The following is a 23499-nucleotide window of genomic DNA, read 5'->3' on the forward strand; positions in this document are numbered from 1 at the left end:
TTCTAAAACCAAAGATAAAATGCTGAAAGAGCTTTCCATGTCTAAATAACCCTTAGGGAGGGCTGGGTTTTTCCTTTTTTGAAAAAGTGGAGGTCACATTAGTGTCTTCAGGAGAAGTAAACAAATAACATTCTGACAAACAGGTAATCCAGATTTTTAAAATTGTTGTGTGATCTACTTGTATTTCTACTGTAATTAAACCCACAAAATCATACTTTAATCAAAGCCACAGAAGTACAGCTTATAAATTCTAACTTAAAATAATTCCCCTTAATTTTCCTTTTAACCTTTATTATACAAACTTCACCTTAATATAATTTTTCTTTTAACCTTCATTACACAAATCTTTGTAAATTTCATATTTATATAATCTCATAAAGCAGTAACATGCTAAATTATTGGATTTGGAGATAAGATTCTCACTTTTATTTTTGTATCTTTTTATGCTATAAAAATATCAAACAAGTTGCATTTATTTTAAACAAGCTACTTTTCTTTAAAAAAAAAGTATGTAATGACAGGAGGCTGATTATTAAACTTCTTTTTGTTTGGGAATGGAGTAATAAATAACTACCATAATAAATAATATAGCGACTTCTGACACATACTATGTGGTACATGTTTTTTATACACTATCTCTCATCTTCAAATTCACAATGTTAAAGCAGATATTATTACTCTACCCTGCGTATACAGAATGGAGGTATAAAGGTAAAATGACTTTGCCCAAGTTTAAAAAGCAAGTCAAAGGCATATGGATTTTAAACCAAGAGCTCCATAAAGCCCGTGTTATTCCCATAATACACTGCCAGGTTCTTCCAGAAGTAATACATGACTTCACACAAGACAAACCATGCTAAGTCTCAATTTCCTCAACTAAAAAGTGAAAGATTTGAATAAATAATCTTTAGAGATCACTTAAATTGCAAAAAATTTGCAATGCAATTTTCAGAAAAAGATGACTAATGTTTAAATAACTACCATGTCATATTAAAAATGTGATAAATTCGTTAAATACTGACTGTAGTCAGAGTATTTGTACACATTACAATCATATGCAGCCTTTCACAATGAAAATATGTTTACTGTTCAATTAATGATAAATGAAATTAAAAAAAAAATGGTTTCCTTATAACCAGGTAATACTATTCTGGCCCCAAACCTTGTTTTAAAATGAAACTTTATTCAGTGGTAAAATTATTCCATTTTTAGGACACCACACTGAAGAACACACACAAAAATAATATCTGATGAAAATACATACCTAGGGTTTGTAGCATTATGGTTTCAAGTAAAACCAGTTCTTGAGTCTGCTGAAGGTAAGCCTGCCAGGTAAAAATAATAACATTAAAATGCTTAAGATAAACACTACTAGATCATGGGACCGTTAAATCTCATGAAAATTAACAGATACATTAAATCAGGGTAGTTTGGAAACACAAAGGAAATAATTTGAAGGTGACAGAGAAATCCCATTTTCTACAACCAATCTAAACTTGTTCACTTCTAATATAGAATATGTAAACAAGGTAAAAAACAACAAGTTAAATAACCCCTAAAAAGACAACAATAATATGAAAGGAAGTAGAGCTTAACTGAAAACAACAAACCCTCCCGTCTATACTATAAAACTTCATGTAGGCACTGTGCTTCAAGACACATTATGACAGGAAGCACCAACTCAAGTAAGAACATCAAATCCAAACCTGCCTGTAAAGAAAAAACATAACAATTCACTCTAAGATATTTTGTGTGGTAATTCCTTGATGGTCAGAGTAAGTCAGTGAGTTTTTTTTTTTTTGAAATTCCTCTCCTCAAAAAAGACAAAATATAAATCAAAGCAAACCCTCAAATCTCTAGGTTAACAGAAAACATTTTAGATATGAAATACCAAAAGAATGTATCACACACCCATGGGAAAACAGAGGGTCTTCTCTTTTACTTCAACAAATCATCCCCCTATTGTAATTACTCTGGGAATAGAGAGTATAAAAAATTTCTACCATTATCAAATTTCTTAAAATTATGACAACCGAGTAAGGTGATTAAAAAAACAACACATCATAAATATTCACGTAAGGTCGTGTGGCTAAACTCATAGTGAAAAGCACCTTTATTTATGTCCCATTTTGAAAAGATCACCAAGATGATTTTTTAAAACACAGATTTCTATTATTTGAACAATACCCTAAGTATTCACCAAAATTAACTCTGAATCTTAAAGTTAATAGAAATTATAAGAACAATCTCTGAATAATCACACATTCTTTATAACTGAATGGTAACATTAGTATCTCACTCCCTTAAAGCCGACATTAAAGATAAAACTTGTCATTAATAAACTCAGATATACTTAAAAAAATCAGATATACTTAATCTGGACTTTAAGATTAACTAAATGAAAGTAAACTAATATAATCTGGCAGTCATTCAGTAGTTACAAAGTTTCTGATAGAGGAACTCACCTATAATACAAGAGCTGGGAAAGTGAATTTAAAGGCCTAGAATTCCACCTTCTGTTTTAAGATGTCATAATATTTTAAAATGGCACTTATAAACAAGGTATATTAAAATGCTGATAATGAAAAAGTTGTTTAGAAGCCAGCATTACTCTTGAGGAAAATTAAAAATATGAAAAAAACCCTCTCATGAAAGTATGGTATAAAACAGCGTCTCTATGGATCAGTATCAGAGTGATAACTATTATTATATATGCATTAACAATGAAACAATTCTGTAAAATTACTATTTACTGCTCTAGAGGCCAAGTCCAGAGATTTTTCTATTTTCTTTTTCATTGTTGACAATTTAAGAGTTATTTATCTCTGGTCTCAAATGGACCCAAACAATGGAGGTGATATGACTTACCCTCCACATATATCATAGGTTGGCTGTGAGGATCAACAACAAAATGTGAAACACTTAACCTTTGAATCACAGCCTTGACATGATTCAGAACAACACTGAAACTCATGTACATACATGAAATATGTTTGTTAGATCACTCGCCGGTATTACATTCCTAAATGGTAAAAAGAATAAGCAGCAGTTGGAAGGCATCACCAATTGAATTATTATTACGTACATCACATTTAGTATCCAGCAGTGGCTCTAGGGGATGAAGACAAGCATGTGCTACTTTGATAACATGTTCAAGTTTTCGAGCCTGTTCTTCCACTTTTGCAGCCAAAAATAATGCAGTAGGTGATATTATCTGCAGAAAAGATAAAAATTTGGTGACTTAGAAGTAAAAAATTTTGGAAAAACCTTCTATTTTCTAAGGGAGGGGCGTGCAAAGAAGGAATGTAGTATTAAAAGTATGAATTGTGAGTTGGGCTATAACAAGACTGATATAAGAGTTTTAATTAAATAGAACTCATTACCCTAGTCTATAAAACCTGCTTTACTTGTTTTGCAAATAGAATACCAAAGGGAAAAAGGAAAAAGACTTACTTGGGCTAACTCAAAGAAACTTTAAATCATATTAATGCACGTAAAGGGGGGGAAAAAAACCTCAAGCAAAATAATAAAGCCACAGCTTAAAAAAAAAAAAGGAAAGTAGTAAAATATACCCAAATTTTCCTTCTTTTTAGGTACAGCCACTACTTTCTACAGTTTTTTTTTTTAGATTAATCAACAATTCATTGTGTGGCTAAGAACTACACAGTATTACTTTTGGGACAGAAAAAGGATCTACAAGGCAAAATGAGAAGATTCTGAATGTGATATTATTACCTAGGATCTGTATTACTTCACTACAGCAATACTAAAAGCAGCTTTAAAAATAAAAGGGAATAAACATGTAAAATAAATCAATAAAGTAGAAACACTGCCAACCGGAGATCAAGAAATAAGCAATATTTTTTGGCTTTATTAAGTTATATGCTCTTGGGATTGAAGTACAAGAACATAGCACTACAAAGACACTGACTAAGACAGAGAAACATCAATTTTGAGCAATTTACCCCGAAATTAGGAATAAACCAAATTAATTGCTGATTCAGAAAATAGGCACATCCAAAATTCAAATAATCTAAGATTATACAGAAGAAACTTCTCATGGGAAGATGATCTCTAAATGTCAAGATTCAGATTATTTTTTAAGAAACGAACATCTGAGTCTCCCTGTATCTTGGGGGTCATCAATCACTACATACAATCAATGCCAAAAAAGGAAGGGGAGGAGAGAAAGCATGAATCATGCTACATGACTTGGGTATTTAACATGAGAAGAAAGTTTCTGATACAAGGACAACTCTTTCCTCTGAGCTTTTAAAACAACTTATAAGTAATGCTGAGCCATGAAATTTAACCACTGGATTTTGGATCTGAAAGGGACCTTCACTAATCCAACTGCATTTGCAGATGAATAAATGGAGTAAAAATGACTTCAAGAAATTCTATTCCTGATGTATACATGTTTAAAACAGACCTAAAATTAAGTGCATTTGGCTCCAAACTACCAGTAATGTTACCGTAAAAGGACTGAGTAATTCAACTTGGGCTTTCAACTTATTTCCATCCTTTAGAATTAAAGTTACAAAACAAGGAAAAGATGTAAAAATTGAGAATGCTCAAAAAAGCAAATTATTCTTAGTTTTCACAGACTTAGAATAAACTAATGTTATCTTTATAACAGATTTAATTAAGCAACACTAAAATTAGGTAATACCAGCTAAATAGCAGTCATGCAGGCAGGGGGTTTTCTGAAATGCAGAGAGTACAAGACAATTGGATAATCATTTCCTAGCTCAGTTATTTCTTCTACATACTGAAAATTTCCTACCCTGCTACCTACTTCGTTTGATTAATTTCTTTTCTATTTAAAGGCTTACCTCATCCTAGGGAAAATTCCTGAGTCAGAGTGAAGTGCCCTTCTTTATTCAGTAGGAAGCTACATACCTCTATTATTTTACGTTCACTGTATTCTAACTTTTGGCTTATTAATTTTATCTACTATACTAGTCTAGAAGCAGCTTAAATATAGAGATTGAATTATTCATTGATGTTCCCATTGTCTCCCATTGTGCAGCTGCTGTTCAATATACTTGCCAAATGAATGATATGTGGATAATCCACATATAATTGTAAAGGCACTGATGTTAAATTCCAAGTATTCCTAATCCCACAGTAAAAATCTAAGAGCCAATATCACAGGGTAAGAAATGCAGCAAACTATAAAGATACTTTGTTTCCCATGGTCTGTCACAATTTACCTAAGTGATGTCTAAAAGGGGAATGGCTAAGCCAGCCATCACATGCCAGAACTATTTACCAAAGAGTGAAGCAATACAGACACCAGTCCAATGTCAAATTAGACTGAACTTAATACATAAACTTCCTTTCTAACTGCCAGATGATCCAGGATTTCTCTTACTCGCCTAAAAGGTACCTCTAAAGTCTTCAATGAGTTCTTCTTGGTAAAATCTCTTAGGATTCCCAGTCACCGCTTCATTCTCTTCAGACTTCTTGTAAGCCTCAATATCAAGAAGTACTTTCAAACCACACAGCTTTTCTCCTTACAAGATAGTCTCAATGGAAACAAAGTATGTGTACTAGAGAACGGTTCTAAAATTCTACAAATAATTAAAAAAATTAAATGTTCAGAGAGCTAATGAATGATCTTCAGGGTAGATTCCTGGTTTATTTACCCACACTCCTCACAGAAGTCTTTCTGTTCCCTCTAAATAGGGCTCAATTCTCATCCTCCTTCCAGTGCAACACTAATACCCAACACTCTTCCAAAGTTCCTGGTGAAATCCACTAACTCCATTCACATTTCCTCCTCTACAGCCTGCAAACATTTTAGTCCATCAGGGCTGTAAAAACAAAACAAAACAAAACACCTTTTTAGATAATACTTTGTGAATATCCATGTGAGGCATTAATTTTAAGGATGACTAAAGAAGGTAGTCAAGTTAGGTACTTTTTTTTTTTTTTAAATAGAAGGCTGATTCGTTGTGTGGCTTACTGAAAGGAAAAGAATTCCAAAAATTTTAAGTAATGGCTATATTATTACTGGTCTGTGGCTTTTAAAGGTGAGCATACTTTTGAAGGCAATAAACATTCATTAGTGCACATAACCTTGGTTCAAAGTCAAAGAATTCACACTAATATTAGAGTAGATACTTGGTTTGAGTGAGCAAACAACTATGAACTGAGATTTTAGTTCACTGGGGATAGGGACCATGCACTACCACCTTTGTGTTCCATTATCTAATAAAGCTTCTCGAATTACTATTAACTACAGGAAATAAAAACTGATTTTTAAATAGTATCCAGAGTTTGTGAGCCTAGAAGATGTATAACTATTTCAAAGTGATAGTACATTCTCAAAACAAGACAAATTTCTACAGAAATATACCATACAAATCATGAAGAGGGGGAGGTAGAGGTGATGAAGCCAGCTGTAGCACAGTAGTCAGGCTGCCTCAGTGGAATCCTGGCTTTGTTATCTGACTAGCCTAGGCAAATTACTTATTCTTTGTGGCTCAGTTTCCGCATCTGTAAAATGGGAGAAATAGTATCTGCTTATAAAATTGTGGTGAGGATTCATTGAATCAATGTATGTAAAGCACTTAGTATAGTGCCCCAGAGTAACAGGACTCAAATAATATCATTATTATGTTGTTAAGTTAAACAACTGTGTATCGCTACTGCTGATCTTAAAAAGGATTTTGCATGCTTTTAAAAATCCCCTTCTTGGGGCGCCTGGGTGGCTCAGTGGGTTGGGCCGCTGCCTTCCGCTCAAGTCATGATCTCAGGGTCCTGGGATTGAGTCCCGCATCGGGCTCTCTGCTCAGCAGGGAGCCTGCTTCCCTCTCTCTCTCTGCCTGCCTCTCAGTGTACTTGTGATTTCTCTCTGTCAAATAAATAAAATCTTAAAAAAAAAAAAAATCCCCTTCTTTCTTGCTCTTCTTCCTTTCTTTCTACATACTGAAAATTAAGTTAAGTTAAACTGTTAAACTGAATTCTTTAAAGGTTCCATGGTAGCCCTAACTAAGATTCAGACACTAAAATGATAACACATATTTCTTCAGTCACTGCAATACACCAGTATTTCTTTTGTCCCTTCTCCCTCCAGTTGTTTTCAGCCCCTTCTCTTTTTCTAATCCTTTATATGTTTCCATTCCTACCTCTTGATCTGACTCCCTTCCTTCTCCATCTTTTCTCCTCCTGCCCATTCCTGGCCCCTGTCTCTCCTTTCTGCTCATGATGCCCTCACTGTTGACATTCTTTACTCTCCACTGCTGGCTTCAACCTTGATATTTGGAGGTAAGGTCAGTTTGAATTAACAGAAGCCTGGGTAATTCCTAAATCACTGATGATGGCTGTGTGCCAGTCAGTTTCAAATGAATCATTCTGGTCTTTACTCTTTTAGTAATTAATTTTGTGCATATACCTTGTGTGTACATCTGTAGTTAAGAACTAGCTACAACTGTTTTATTACTCTTCAACTTAAAATTTCCTAATCCAAAAGACTCCCTAACAGAAACAAAGAAAATGCCCCCCTCCCTTTTTTGGGGGGGGGCTAATATATCATCAGTAGGCTTGTTCTAATCTCTTCTTATGTTTCATCTTTAGGCCCTATAGGCTGGTGAAGCCACTTCTGCCCTGTTACTCAACTGCTCCCAAACCACCTCCTCCACTAGGACTAGGATAACTATTTTCCTGTGCCTTCAGGAAGCTTCATTTTTGGGGTACCTGGGTGGATCAGTCATTAAGCATCTGGCCTTCAGCTCAGGTCATAATCCCAGGGTCCTGGGATCAACCCCTGCATTCAGCTCCCTGCTCAGCAAGAAGTCTGCTTCTCCCTCTCCAGCTCCTCCTGCTTGTGCTCCCTCTCTCTCTCTGTCAAATATATAAATTAAAAAATCTTAAAAAAAAAAAAGGCTTCATTAATGAATATACAGTTCTACGTATCACAGCTCAGAATTGGGAAACGACACACCTGAGGCTATAGTTAAAGAAAAATGGTAATGGTACAACTTTGTAAGACTCCCAGAAAGGTTTTAGAATAGGAAAAAGGAAGTAGAAACTTAGATGTAACAAGGGGGTAACAGCTCTCAACAAAGAAGAAAACAGATTAAGTCAAAATGTCGATTTGTTCAAAACAAAGATCACTAAGATTTACCAATCAGATCAAAATTCCAGTACAAATTTAAGTGGTCCATATCCTTAATTTTGATGCACTGAAAAGACTGATATCCCAGGATTAGAGAAAATGTCATTAACTCAGTCTGGTATTTTAGTTGTTTTTCTACCCATATAATTATGCATGAGTGTAATACTGTCAACATAACAAAATTTATACTGAGAAATAAAAAAATCTTCAAGTTGGATGTTATTTGGGATTTCTAATTACATCTAAAAGAGAGCTGGTCTATTAAAGACTAACTAGTATTCAGTATTGCTGAAAAGAAGTAATAATTAAGAGAACAGACCCTGATATCCACAGAGTAAATACATGATATTTAAAAGAATTTAAATGCTTAATGTAACTTGGCATTTAAAAATTTATTTATGGAGCCTATGTTACCATTACAAATCGTTAGAAAAACAAAAAATTTTCAACTTACAAAGTACATGTAGTACTTCATAGGTAAGTCTCTACTCTCCCTTAGACACCCAGCTCCTACCAGCCAATAATAAACAGTCATAGATTATTAGTAAACAAGTTGCACAGGTATTAAAAATTTCACAAAATCTTTAGAACTCCACTTTCCTTCAAATGGCTAAACAAATAAGAACTAATATTACTGAAGACTTAATACTGTGGATAGTATTCCCCAAACTGATCTACAGATTCACATATTCCTTGTCAGAATCTCAATTTCTCTGCAGAAATTGACCGGCTGATCCTAGAATTCCTACGGAAATGCAAGGGACCCAGAACAGCAAAAATAATCTTGAAAATGAAGAACACAAAGTCAGAAGACTCATACTTCCTGAGTTCAAACCTTACTACAAAGCTAGAATAATTAAGACCATGTGGTAACAGTCTAAGGAAAGACATAAAGATCATAGAATAGAGTTTCCAGATATAATCATTTAATTCAATGGAAAAAAAATTAGCCTTTTCAATAAACAGTGCTGGGTCAACTGTATATCCACATGCAAACAAACAAACAAAAACAAAAAGAAGCTAGTCCCCTTCTTTACACCATAAACAAAAACTTACTAAAAATGGATCACAGACCTAGATACAAGAGCTAAAATTATAAAACTCTGAGAAGAGGAATAAATCTTCATGATCATAGATCAAGCAATGTTCTCTTTGATATGACATCAAAACGCAAGTGACAAAAGAAAAATCCTAGTAAATTAAATGCATGTATTATGGATGAAATATCAGCAAAGTGAAAAAGGTAACCCACGGAATGAAAGAAAATATTTGCAAATCCTGTATCTGGTAAGGGATTGGTATCTAGAATATACGTATAACTCTCACAATTTGATAGAGAGATGATGCAATTTAAAAAATGGGAAAGAGGGGTGCCTGGATGACTCAGTGGATTAAGCATCTGACTCTTGATCTCAGGGTCATGAGTTCAGGCTCTACCAGACATGAAGCCTACCTTAAAAAAAGGGGAGGGGAGGGATAAGAAGATATTTCCCACCAAAAGATACTACAGATGGCCAATAAACACACGCGAAGATGCTCAATAACACTAATCATTACAGAAATGCAAATTGAACCACAAAGAGATAATGCTTTTTATACTCACTAGGATGCCTGTAAGATGGGTATAATAACAATAATAATTTCAAAAAGACAAACAGATAGTAACAGTTACAAATGTTGTCAAAGATGTGGAGAAATTGGAACCCTTAACACATTGCTTGTAGGAAGGTAAAATGGTATGGCTAATTTGCAAAACTGTGGCAATTTCTTATAAATCGTTTTTAAAAAGCTTTCTGAGAGGGGGAAGGAAAAGAATAAATGAAACAAGATGGGATGGGGAGGAAACAAACCATAAAAGAAACTCTTAATCTCACAAAACTGAGGGTTGCGGGGGTGGGGGGCTGGGGGCGCTGGGGGTGGTGGGGTGGTGGTAGGGAGAAGTTGGTGGGATTATGGACATTAAGGAGGGTGTGTGCTGTGAAGTGTGTAAACCTGGTGATTTGCAAACCTGTACCCCTGGGGCTAATAATACATTATACATTTATAAAAGAATTTTTTAAAAAATTTAGAAAAAGTAAAAAAAAAAAAAAAAAATTGGAACCGATGTTTAAGTCTACATAAAGTGAACCGTACTGTTAATTCAAGTAGGTACTCCTGTTAGTCACTCTAAACAGCAATCACTGAGCTAGAGCAATACAAACTAAAACTATTTAACAATGTGGGGAGTGTGTAAAAATTTGATTATCTTCTCTGAATCAATGCATCATTTAAAGACTTTCCCCAAATCCTCAGAATTTCCTTTCTCTGCTGAAAGCTATTTTTTTTTCTAAGCATGAAACTATGATAGTTTTCATGATCTCAAGATTTTTGGCCAGAAAAGAATCATTATCATTACTTTTTAAAATTTCTGAATGAGCCCTCTATTTAAAATTAGCTTGTTGACAGATACAAATGTCTGTACTTTTCATTAGTTAACTGGTATTACTTTTTAAGAGTTTATAGCCCAAACCAGCACCATCAAATAGAAATGTAATGTGAGCCACAGTGTAATTTTCCTAGCAGCCATGTTAAAATAGTAAAGAAATGTGAAATTAATTAGCAGCACAGGTTTAAACCCACAATTGACATTCTAAAGAAAATGATTACATTAAAATGATATGAAACAGACTGAAATGTATTAAATGTTCACTGGCATCTCAAAATAGCTCAAACTGATTACTTTTCTGAGTTATTCCCAGAGCAGAAAGACAAATTTTTTTCTCTCTCTCACTAGAATGTAAATCCCTTAGGAAAAACACTATTTCTTATTTATCAAAAAAAATATCATGCCTACTTTGCACACTGCTTGTCACATAACATGTACTCTATGTGGACTAACTACTGTCACATAAACACATAGCATCACGTAACAAAGTACAAACCATTAAAGCTGTAATATTTAAAAATTTCAGCGCTGAACAAGTAGGTGAACTTCTACAGTCATTTGTTTCTTTTTCGGTGTCAGACTCAAATAACTTTAAAAAACCTTCATTTTACATGCTTTTCTGTAAATATGGTATCAGGACTACTTACTAAATACCTTTACATCTAGAACAGTAACTTAGTTTAGAATAAAATCTCAGATTTCCATCATCTCCCCCATTGTAAAGTATATAACAATCTGATTTTCTCTTAAAAAAATTATTTTACCCAATCTTATGCACTAAAAACATCTTCAGAATTTCTGTTCCAATTGCCTTCAAAGTCAATTTATAAATTTATAAATTACACAGAGACCTTTGTGTGTCTTGGGTAATAAAAATACTCGACACACATTTGTTAATGTAAAAATCTGCTCTATTCTATACATCAGTTAGTTTAGAAATGCTACATTACCAAATTGTATAAAATCCTTTCTTATTTGAAACAAATGAGCTAGAGCTACCCTAAGAACATGAACTATCAGGACTAACAGACACATTAAGTGTGTGTTTGCGCACGTGCATGTAAAAAAGATTTGATTTGAACCTTTTACAATCATCTGAATTTTTGGGGAGAAAAAAGAGCTGCTTCACAAAGACTTTATAAAGACTTGTATAATACACTGCCCAATACACTACATCAGTCAACAACCCTCTAATTAGGCAGGCAGAGTTCCATGTTTCAAAATAACATTGAAGTTTTGTGGGAGAACATTCTAGAGTTCTTTTCAGAATTCATTTGCAAAAAAATCGGTCAATAATATCATATACGCTTTTTATGTCTATTGATAAACTGTTCCAGATGGATCATAATGTTCCTTCTTTAACAGAAAGAAGTTCAAGTGACTTAATTATTCCTAAAATATTACCCTTATCTTCTTAGACATTCTTAAACCTATTAAGGGACGTATTAAACCTATTAAGGTTGTCCCCTGAACAATGTAGGTGTTAGTAGTGCTACCCCCCTACACACACAATACAAATGTAACTCTGACTCTCCCAAAACTCTGTAAGTAACCTATTGTTGGCTGCAAGCCTTATAGATAGCCAATTAACACATTTTGTATGTTATATGTATTATATACCATATTCTTCCAATACCTCATTTTTCTCAAATTTTCAGTTTTTCTAGGCTATATAGTTTGTCATTGAGTTTTTTCAAAATTATTGCAAATCTCTAAAAAATTTCCTAATATATTTACTGAAAAACATCTGTATTAAGTGGACCTACAGAGTTCAAACCTAAGGGTCAACAGTACATTTAGATGATAGTCTATTTCCTTGTTTGGAAATTAGCCTATCATCTCTTAAAGTGACGGACAATTACCTTTTAATGTCTTATCTGAAGAATTCTGAGAAGACAGGGGCAGACCCGTGGTAACGAAATCCCCACAGAAAAGCAGAGTAACAAGAGAACAAGAGCAAAACTCCACGGATATTTATAACCAAACTACCTGGCAAGGCATTCCTAGGAAATTCAAATACAAATGGATAAAGGACAAAACTGGCAAATATGTAGCCATAATTCCTACCCAGTATCAGCATCTACTCATAATCCCTACCCAGTATCAGCATCTATGCAACAAGAAGCAAAGCAAAGTAATAGGCTATTTGCTGGGCTTGATAAAAGAACCTCAAAATAGCCCAGACATTTACTGGAAATCATGGTGGACCAATCAGGAAACAGCAGCTGAACTGGGGAGGAATTCTGTCAAGATCAATTAAGTGGGTATATGTCAGAGGCCTAGAGAAGGGCTAAAGGGTTAAAGTTAACTTCTTATGTACTAATCAAACAGATCTCCCAAGGCTCTTTTCCAGGACTCCACACTGGAAAGAAACTTTTGAGATCCAAAGCAGAACTGGCAGGACAGGGAGAAGGTAAACAGAAAATAAAAACGAGGGAGGGGAACATAGCCAGGGAACCTCAGAAAGTAAACTGTTATATTTTTGTATATGTAAATGAAAAGTATTTGGGCCATACTAAGACACCGTAAGAAAAAAACAGAAGAGTTAACCCTAAGCAACAAAAATCATACTAGAAAGAACTGCTCAAAAAAACAAAAAATGGTACTGGGAAAACTGGATATACACATGCAAAACAATGAAATTAAACCCTCACATCACACCACACACAAAAATTAACTCACAATGGTTCAGTGACCTAAATTTAAGAACCAAACCTGTAAAACTCTTAATAGAAATCGAGAAAAGCTCCATGAAAGGTTGGGCAATGATTTCTTAGAAATGACACCAAAAGCATAAGCAACACAAGAGAAAGTAGGTAGACTGGGTTCATCAAAATAAAAAACTTTTGTTCATCAAAAAAGTGAATGAGCTTACAGAATGAAAAAAAAATTGCAAATCATGTATCTGGTAAGAGAATAATATCCAGGGTATATAAGGAACTCCTATAGCTTAAGAAAAAAATCCTATTAAAAAATGGATAAAAGACTGGTTAGATATTTCTCCAAAGAAATACACAAATGGCCAGTAACCACACGAAGAAATGCCAAACACCAGTAGCCACCAGAGAAATGCAAACTGAAACTACGAGATACCCACTTCACATTCATTAGGATGGTTATTATCAGAAAATCAGAAAAGAGCTCATGCTGGTGAGGACATGGAGAACTTGGAACCCTTATTCATTGTTAATGGGAATTTAAGACAGTGCTATTGCTGTGGAAAACATGGCAGTTTCTCAAAAATTAAATATGGACTCACAATGTGATCTAGTAATTTCACTTCTGGGTATATGCTCAAAAGAGTTGAAAGCAAGGACCTAAGTAGATTTTTATAAACCCACATTCACTACAGCATTATTCACAATAACCAAAAGGTAAAAGGAATCCACCCGTGGTTCATTCATGCAAAGGAATAACATTCAGTCCTAAAAAGGAAGAAAATTCTGACATATGCCACAACATGGATGAATACTGGAAACACTATGCTAAGTGAAATAAAACAGACACAAAAAAGGACAAATATTGTATGACTCCACTTATATGAGGTAAACAATAGTGAAATTCATAGACTAAATAGAAAGGTGGTTTCCAGGGTCTGCGGGGAGAGGAGAATGGGGAGTTTGCTCAATGAGCAGAATTTCCATTTGAAAAGATTGAAAAAAGTACTAGAACTGGATAGTGGTGATGTTTGCTCAACAATGTCACTGAACTGTACTCTTAAAAATGGTTAAAATGACCTTTAAAAAGGAAAAAAAAAAAAAGAAAGAAAAAAAGGGACACCTGGGTGACTCAGTCCATTAAGCATTTGCCTCTGGCTCAGGTCATGATCCCAGAGTCCTGGGATCAAGTCCCACATCAGGCTCCTTGCTCAGCAGGGAACCTGCTCCTCCCTCTGACTGCTACCTGCCCTGCTTGCTCAGTCTCTCTCTCTCTCTCTCTGACAAATAAATAAAACCTTTAGGGGTGCCTGGATGGCTCAGATGGTAAAAGCATCTGCCTTTGGCTCAGGTCATGATCCCAGAGTCCTGGGACTGAGCCCCGCAATGGGTTCCTGGTTGGTGGGGAGCCTGCTTCTCCCTCTCCTTCTTACTGCTCCCCTTGCTTATGCTCTCTTGCTCTCTCAGTTAAATAAATAAAATCTTTAAAAAATGGTTAAAATGATAAATTTCATGCTATGTATATTTTACCACAACAAAAACCCAGAAAAATTAAAAGAGTAACATACCTCCAAACTAACAGACACTAAGGATTCAAAACACAAAACATAAGTAAAAAAGACGGGCAACCCTCTCATGTCTCCTCCCTCTTTGATAGCTTTGTACTATCAATAAGTTTTGCTTCAATATCACTCAATAAACCTTGTTCTGCTGCCCCCCCCAAAAAGATAATGTCACACATTGAAAGATCCCCTGAGTATATAAACCGAGAACAACCAACATCAAGATAATCCATAGTAAAATTACTGGATTACAAAGGAAAAAAAAAGGTCCTATAGCCATAAGAAAACTAGATCATCACCTGTAGTAGTGCTTTATGCCAGGAAAAAAAGGTGTTACGTATTTAAGATATCTCAGAAAAAAAAGCATGAGTCAAGAATTTTATACACAGCAAAACTGACCTTGAATATAAATATCACAGATAAACTATTATCAATATGCAAAGATTCAGAGAATTTTGTTTCCATGATGTTCAAAAGAACTTCAAACAATCAAAATGACTATAGAGACATCAACAAAAGCATTGGCAGTGAACAAAAATAGTTACGTGTAGAACTAAGATTAAATAAGGATTAAAAGGGAGAGTTTTATTAATGGCTATTTAAGCTAATGTAGTAGCCATAACAGGACTTTAAACAGCAGGGGTGAGAGGGAAAGCAAACAAAAACATTTTATTGTTCTCAATAATTATACTGGTGGTGATAGTACTGCTATTTCAACACTTATGTGTGTAATGTGAGGGTAAATTAATGAGTGATGATGGGATAAATTCTCTAATTCTACATTAAAATTTTTTTTTATTTATTTACTTGAGAGAGCACAAGCAAGAGGGAGTGGCAGGTAGAGGGGGAGGGAGAATCAGCTCCAGGCTGAGAGAGAGCCTGGAGTGGGGCCAGGACCCGGGGATCATGACCTAGGCCAAAGGCAGACGGTTAGCCAACTGAGCCACTCAGGTGCCGACAAATCCCACATTCTTAAGAACTATTTGTGTGGAAGGTCACAGAAATATACCACAAAGAAAGGTTAAGTAAAAAATGCTGCTATCTTGAATTAGCAAAACTCCTGAGGTATTTAAAATATACATTTAAAAGAAATACCTATTAAAAAAATCTGGTTAATATATTTCATATATTTAATGTGTAAATGAATAATAAACACTTAATATACCAATTTGTATAATAAATGTGTATTTATGATACTATATATTTCCTCTCTCTGTTCACTGTAGATGCCTAGAAACAAGACAAATACAGTAATGAGTATCCCTAGTGTCCAGCTCACGGTTTTGAAATACCACTTCCTACTAAAACAAACGAGGATTACTTAAAGAAATGGCGATTCCAGCTGTGGAAAAGAAAATGTACAAGATAAGCCTGGAATACCTTGTTGTAACAGATAGTCAGGAAGCTATACAAGATTATTGCGGTATAGAGTTACCATATGGTCTAGCAATTCTACTTCTGTACCTGAGAGAAATCAAAGCATATGTCCATCCAGAAACTTATACATAAATGTTCACAGGAGCAGTATAACAGCCAAAAAGTGGAAACAACTCAAATGTCCATCAACTGATAAATGGATATATAAAATGGAGTACAATGGTAGTTTGGAAGAAAAGTTAAGTGAAGCTTACACTTCACTTACAAGCTACAATAAGCTTATAAGCTACAATACAGATAAATTTAAAAACATTATGCAGTAAGGGAAAGAGGCCAGTCAGAAAATACCACGTATTGTATGTTTCCACTTATAGGAAAAGTCCAGAATAGGGTGGGGGGAAGAAGGTAAAGAGACGGCCAACTGGTGTAGGGTTTCTTCTTGGGGTAACGAGAATTTCTAAAATTGACATACAACTTTGTGAATACACTTAAAAAACTCCACTGAACTACCATTTCAACTGATGAAACGTACAGTATATGAATTACATTTCAACAAAAGTAGTACATGTAGGGTAAGAATCATGTATTTATCCTGCTTTTCCTTTAAGAACTACACAACTGGGAGTCTAAGTAGTGGATGAATCACAGCATTTCATTACGAAAATATTCCAAATTACTAATGAAATGAGAGTATCACAATGAACGAAAGGATCTAGATGTTGAGTATCAATCAAACGCTGCTAACACAGAGATAAAAAGACATCAGATGGCTCCTAATTAGGCATCTCAACACCTGTAGTCTTACTAAACATACTCGTCTAACCTGAGTTTGATGAAATTTCTAGATCTACCTGCAATTTGCAGGGACTTCAAGAATAAAAGAACATGATAAACTGCTCCATGAGTATACAATCAGCAAAATCCAGACTCTACAGGTCTATTGCCTTAGGTTCTTCAAGAGATAAAATTTAAGGGAAAGAAAGGGATGGAGGAGAAAACTGTAGATTCAGAGTTTCAAAAGAGTAGTCAAATTTTTAATAATGGGCAAGATGAAACTGAAGCATTTAGGAATGCAGGATTAGGTGGTAAAACTATATGAAACCGAAGTGATAACTGTAATAACTGATAACTATAATAATTCTTTTGTGGAGGGAGGGAAGGGGTTGACATAAGGATGGGGCACATGAAAACATTTCCAGGATAGTTAGCAAAGTTCTCTTTCTTGAGTGGTGGTTACAAGGTTGTCTGCCTTATTATAATTCACTAAGCTATACATGGTTGGTGGTTTTATGTTTGTGTTGTATTTTACAGTAAAAAAACAAACCCTGGGGCACCTGGGTGACTAGTTGGTTAAGCTTCTGCCTTTGGCTCAGGTCATGGTCCCAGGGTCCTGGGATCAAGCCAGGTGTCAGGCCCCCTGCTTGGTGGGAAGCCTGATTCTCCCTCTCTCTCTCCCTCTGCCACTCCTCCTGCTTGTGCTCTCTTGTGTACTCTCTCACAAATAAGTAAATAAAAATCTTTATATAAAAAACCCACTTCACCTCATAAATGCAGTTACGCTGTAGCAATAAAGGACACCAAATAGATGGAATACAATAGGATGTGAACAGGACTCAAAGAATAAGAGAGAAATTCAGAAGTCAAAGAGTGGAGTTTGGAGTTATCTTGGGAATGCTTCAAGAAGAGTTAAACTTCACCTGTCTTAAAACCTGAGAGACCATTGTTACATGAGAAGAGAATGCACCATCTGGAAAAAGAGGGATGCACAATGCATAAATGGTAAGACTCATATATATGGCTAACAGGGGACTCTGGGGCCTAATTCAAAGGAGGACTTCTAACAACTATGAAACCAAATCCAACTCAACCCTTTTTGGGGGCACTAAAAAAGTTATACATACATAAAAGCTTGAACAAGCAGAAAATATTTCTGAAAGGGCACGTTAACAGCACATGTTCTGGGGCAGTGGGCTTACACACTCAAATTGGAGGATGGTTTATCATATTCCCCTCTCTACCATTTTCATTTACTATGTGCCTATATTAGTTTTCAAAAATAAAATATTTAAAGCTTGTCTCTGTGGAGAGGACACATACAGAGGAAAATGTGTAAGAATTCAGTCAACAGATTGTGAGAAACATGATTGGATCCATCTTATTAACAAATGGCTGCTCTATTATCTACTTTATGTGAAGTACTGGTGACACAACCATCAGTAAAACCAAAAAAGAAAGGAAACAAACAAAATCCTGCCCTTACATTGTTTACCTTCTAATCTGAATGTATGTGTCGGGAAACATTTTTATACTTAACTTCATCTATGTTACTACATTTGAGAGAAATTAAGGGCTTTCACAATAAAAATATAAGCAAAACCCTTTAGCTAACCAAGTTCCCCAAAATGCTGGTTTTCTCTCAGAAAAGACAATCATGTAGGACAATTTTATGACTAATTTGAGTATAAATATGCACAGTATAAACAAGATAAAAACTACTTCAAAAGTCTTGAATAAATTTCTATTGCAGACTATTCTTAAAAATTATAATGGCAGAATGCTGTATTATCAAAGAACAGGGACTATGGTCATTTCTGTAAGTGGATACAAGAATAGCTTTCCTCATTAAGTCTTTATGGGGGGGAGAAAGGAATGCAAAAACAACATCTGCAGACTTTCAAATGACATCTAATAGTCAAAAGTCAGGTCAACTGATAAAGATTATAAAGATTTTAAGCAAGAAGTGGTAAACAAATTTTGGCACAAGCAAAAATACAAGTTTGCTTATGTGTAGCAGCTAATCATCTAACTCAGACGTATAAAATGTAGACATGACTTAGATGATGCACTCTTAGAAGTCAATATAGTCATTCCTTAATATCATCAGTCCTGAATACTGTCCTTAACTGTGTACTCTTGGAACCTTAGCAGAAATACAGTACATTAAATGAGAACTTCAATACATTTAAATCTGGGAAATAAAAAAAATTTAAAAAAGCGCAAAAAACAAAAAAAAAAAAAAAAAAAAAAAAAAAGAGGCAATGGAACTAAGGACAGTTAAGAGAAGATTAAAATGGCCATGTGATCTGGAGAGGTGCTATGAGAATAGACTGTGACCACCAAAAACACTAAGAAAACAGTATGTTAAAATCTGATCTTAAGAGAATTCACTAAACTTGGAATTAATAGAAGAAACAAATGCATCATGAACTTGACAAACCAAATTAATGAACAGAGTTTCTAGGAGAAGTTGGGTCAATATTTATTCCAAGATTGACACTGTAGAGGATATTCTCCCACGGTATATAACTTGGAGGCACTCTTGGCGCCAGGGCTTTTATACTTTACTAGATTTATCTCGAGCTTGATGCTGCAAGGTCATTCTTTAATTACTAACCCGAATTACATAAACCTCACTGCATCCAGTGAGCAAAGGGTGGACTTAACTAATTAGGTTACATATAAAAGTCATTTACTGCTGATAGTGATCCAACCCTCCAAGAGATACTGACAATAAAACTCAATAATAAAAGACAGTTTCTGGGTCACCAACACATGTTGACATTGATTTTATTCTTAAACAATAGCATTTAAAATTTAGGGGACATTTTACTTTTAAATTAGTCAACGTGGGAAAACACAATGAATCCACATAATCATTAAACATTTTAATACAACTAATGCACGGTAGTTATTACAAAACTAGCTATAGTTTGTCCCTAGCATCTTCAAATTTAAACTTGTTAGGAATTTACTGAATGGTGTTCAGTTTACTTTTTGGTGAAATTCATGCTTTTTGTAGTTTACTATGACATTCCATTATAACCCTACAAGAAAAATTTTCCCAATGATGTGGGGGAGTATGAATTTAAAAGTGACTCACATTCAATTTGAGACCACCCCCTTCACCCTAAAAGAATAGAAAAAAAAAAAAAAAAGATAAAAGAGTGAGGCTGTGCAACTGATGCAAGTGCACAAATACAAATATTAAAACCACTTTTGATATAACAGCAAAGGTAAAAAAGACAACAATTAGATATGAAGGGTGCAATGCCACTTTTTCAAATAGAAATTAATATCAGATTTCAATTGCTAATAACATTTTAATGTAAAATGCTGAGTTTAACTTTGTACATATACAAGACACTAAGTGGGGTAATAAAAATACTTTGGCTTTTTATTGATGATGGCATTTAAGTAAATTAGTTCAAGAATGCAAAGGACCTGGGCTTCACTAGTCAATTTAAAGTTAAAGCTGTGAATTTTGGCTATAAGCTAGATAACTGTTTTAAAGCACACCAACCAGGCCACAGAGACAAATTATGAAAGAAGGAGGGTTCAAAAAGAAGTATAGTCTTGTGGTGAGATTATTTACTGGAAGTAGAAAAGTAAGCCTGTTTAAGCAAATGGGACATCTGTAGCCACATCAAGAAAATTTCCAGGACTATTTTGACTTATGATTTCTACCAGCATTTTTCAGGCTACCTAGGAAAGTCACATTTATATTAGTTTTCATTAGTTTACCACTGCCTTTGGAGCCAATTTAAATTTCATTCTCTCAATCTGAATGTTATTGCCAAAAAGGCTTCCTCTCTCTTCCATAACACTATCACTGACCCAAGTTCTGTGCAAAGAAATAACTAGGAAAACAGAAATAGAACAAGAATCATGTAGATATAAAAGAGAAAGAGAAGAAAAGGAGCCTTTAGGAGACCAAAACGTCTTATGATCAGAAGAGATTAAAACACGAATCAATCTAAGCTATGAAGCTGTTCCTTCCAATCAGAAAAAAGTATTTCAAGGACCTTTTCAAAGATTGTTTTCTTAGCAAAAAGGTCTTAATGACAAACTACAAATAGCATAAAGTCTTCCACAATTCATTTTTTTCTACACACACCTTTCTGAATAGCATTCTAAAAACAGCTGTGATAAAAAGAGCAAAAAAATAGTGACAATTAAGACAGTTAAATATTAGGCAATTTTGTTAACAGATGCAACACAGTATGCATATTACTCTGAAAAGGACAGACACCAAACTCACACCTTTCACAAGGTAAAATAAAAATTTCAATCCAACACTATTAATTCTTCAAGATTTACAGGTTATGTTCTTTAGTCCTGGAAGATAAATTTTACTTCAAAACTGATTATACATATACACACCTCTGATAATATATGTGTGAATTCAGGAAAATTTGATGTCTAACTAACCAAAGATTTAAGTAGACAACTAATGCTGTGATAAAGAGGAACGCTGATACCTTAAGAAATTTTAATAGCAAATAAAATATTTCTGCTAACCATTTAACTTTCAAAGGGTCATTTAAAAAGAATGTCACAATTAAGCCCAGTTCACCGTATTTCAAACGCAAGGAGTCCAACACATTTAAGATGTACATCAGAATGACTAGGCCAAATTACACTGTACATTACTATCTGAAATTATCCAAAAGTATAAAATTTAAATGAATACCGATATAATAACTAAGTAACTAAACGTTTATTACTTTTTAGCTCAAAACCTTGGCAGAGCCTAACACAGTGCCCGACAGTCTGTCATCACAAATTAAAAAACAAACCAGGAACATTTTTCATTTCAAGCAAAAACGTTTATCACGCGGTTTACCTTCACTATTAATTTACAACACTAAGTCCAAAAGTAAAGTCAACGACCAACTTTTTTCTGCGTATCCATTTACCTCAAAATTTGGTTATGGTAAAAACAAACAATAAAATAGTACTTACATTTCTACTGAATTTGGTGAAAGAATGGTGCATATAAAACCTGTGCATATAAACAATCGCAGTGTTTATTGTAAGCTGAGAGCTGGAACGTAACATTTAGGAAATATCCGAGAAAAAACAATATCTAATTTACAGAACAATTTTGATGGAAAATTCCCGATCTACGGTGTTTTTCCAGTGCTTACTGTTCACTCAAAACCAAAAAACCAATCCCCAAACTACACATACATATATATGTATATACATATATATGTATATATATACATATATATATAAATAAAATAAAACCTTGCAGGGTGGTGGTAGGCTCGACGCCAACAGTAATAATAAGTGCTGAGCATCTCACTCCAATATTGCTATTAAGTAAGCCGGGAAGGATTCATCAATGGCTAGGGCTGACTAAGCTCAGCATCAGACAGTTGAAACGCGCGCGCGCACACCCATACAAAACCACGCCAAGAACATAAAGACCTCCAGAGAGCTCCCAAGGTACGAGACCCGCCATCAAACCACCGAGGAGCGCGGGGAGAGGCCGCGGAGAACACTTACGCCTTTCAGCATCGGTAACCCTCCTACCATTCGACCCTTTCTCCGACTAAAAGTCGAAGTAGCCTCCTCTTTTCTGCGATAATCCCTAAGATTCCCTTCGGGTCTCGGCGCCACTCCCATCCCCCGCCGCCACTACGCGCGGCCCCAAACAGATTACACAACGCTGCCTCCCAGCCCGCATTCCCGGACTCCTCTCCTCTCCTTCACTGGCCGCTTGCGGCCTCCCGAGCCCGAGCCTGCCTTCCTTTACAGCGCAGCCGAAGCCCAGCGAAGGCCGAGGCGGCGGCGCCATGTTCGCGGGGCAGCAGGCCCGGCAACCAGGCGACTGGACGAATAGTAAGGAGGGACAGGGCGTGAGCGGCGGAGGGCCAAGAATAGGAAAGGATACACATTGAGACGTTGTCCCATGTCCTGGATGAGGTTGGCCGCCTGCTGGCGGTATGAGAGCTCTTTATCCGCCTCCATACCGCAGCGGCGGCTTGGCGTGTTCTCCAGCTGTTCCCGAGTAAAGAACCAGCGAGAAGAACCTCCACGGCCCGACGCCATGACACTTCCTCCTGCGCCCGCTCCCTCACCCACCCCCCTCCCGTCCCGGCTCGCGGACTCCCGGCCAAGGCCGCGCGACCCCGCCCCACTCCGCTCGCCGTAGACCACGCACCGCCCCTTTTCACCCTCGCCGCTGCCCGTGCGCGTGCGCAGGGGCCGCCCTACCGGCTCGCCCCTGTCTTTTGCTTTCTTTTTCCTGCCTCTGGTCTCGCTCTCACGCTCGGGACCACAATGCTCCGCGCCACTTGTCATTTAGAGGCGCCCGAAGGTGGGGGTCGGCTGGGAAGGAAAAGGTCGGAGCGGTGCATGCCGGGTGTAGGATTGGCTGGGCGAAGGGTTGGGCAGAAGAACGAAGGGGCTGGCCCCGGGTCGCTTGCGGAGGGAAGGCAGGCGGGCGGCTGCGTGGTGCGACCTGGGCGTGGACTTTAAAGCCGGACGGGTTCTTGGGCCGGGAGGCTGGCGGCGCTTTAGTAAGAGAAAAGCTGTCCCCTGTCGCACGCGCACGGCTCAGCCCCC

At 36.0% G+C, this 23499-nt stretch overlaps 1 protein-coding gene across 5 annotated transcripts in view; it reads right to left on the minus strand.

Moving 5' to 3' along the window:
- Nucleotides 1–23160, minus strand: part of CCNT2 (cyclin T2) — a 37657-nt gene extending 14497 nt beyond the window's left edge. The window contains exons 1-5 of one of the 5 annotated variants that reach the window (XM_059394394.1): nucleotides 22826–23126; nucleotides 21889–21970; nucleotides 20027–20053; nucleotides 3086–3214; nucleotides 1265–1325 (exon numbers count right to left, since the gene is read on the minus strand). In XM_059394394.1, the coding sequence (XP_059250377.1) occupies nucleotides 1265–1325; nucleotides 3086–3214; nucleotides 20027–20053; nucleotides 21889–21970; nucleotides 22826–22983 (457 nt within the window). In that variant the 5' untranslated portion in view covers nucleotides 22984–23126. Of the gene's footprint in view, nucleotides 1–1264; nucleotides 1326–3085; nucleotides 3215–20026; nucleotides 20054–21888; nucleotides 21971–22825 lie in introns of all 5 variants that reach the window. The other 4 variants (XM_059394397.1, XR_009403170.1, XM_059394396.1 and 1 more) reach the window with 4 other exon arrangements.
- Nucleotides 23161–23499: the final 339 nt, after the last annotated feature.

The sequence above is a fragment of the Mustela nigripes genome, chromosome 3, assembly GCF_022355385.1.
Source record: "Mustela nigripes isolate SB6536 chromosome 3, MUSNIG.SB6536, whole genome shotgun sequence".
Lineage (NCBI taxonomy): Eukaryota > Metazoa > Chordata > Mammalia > Carnivora > Mustelidae > Mustela > Mustela nigripes.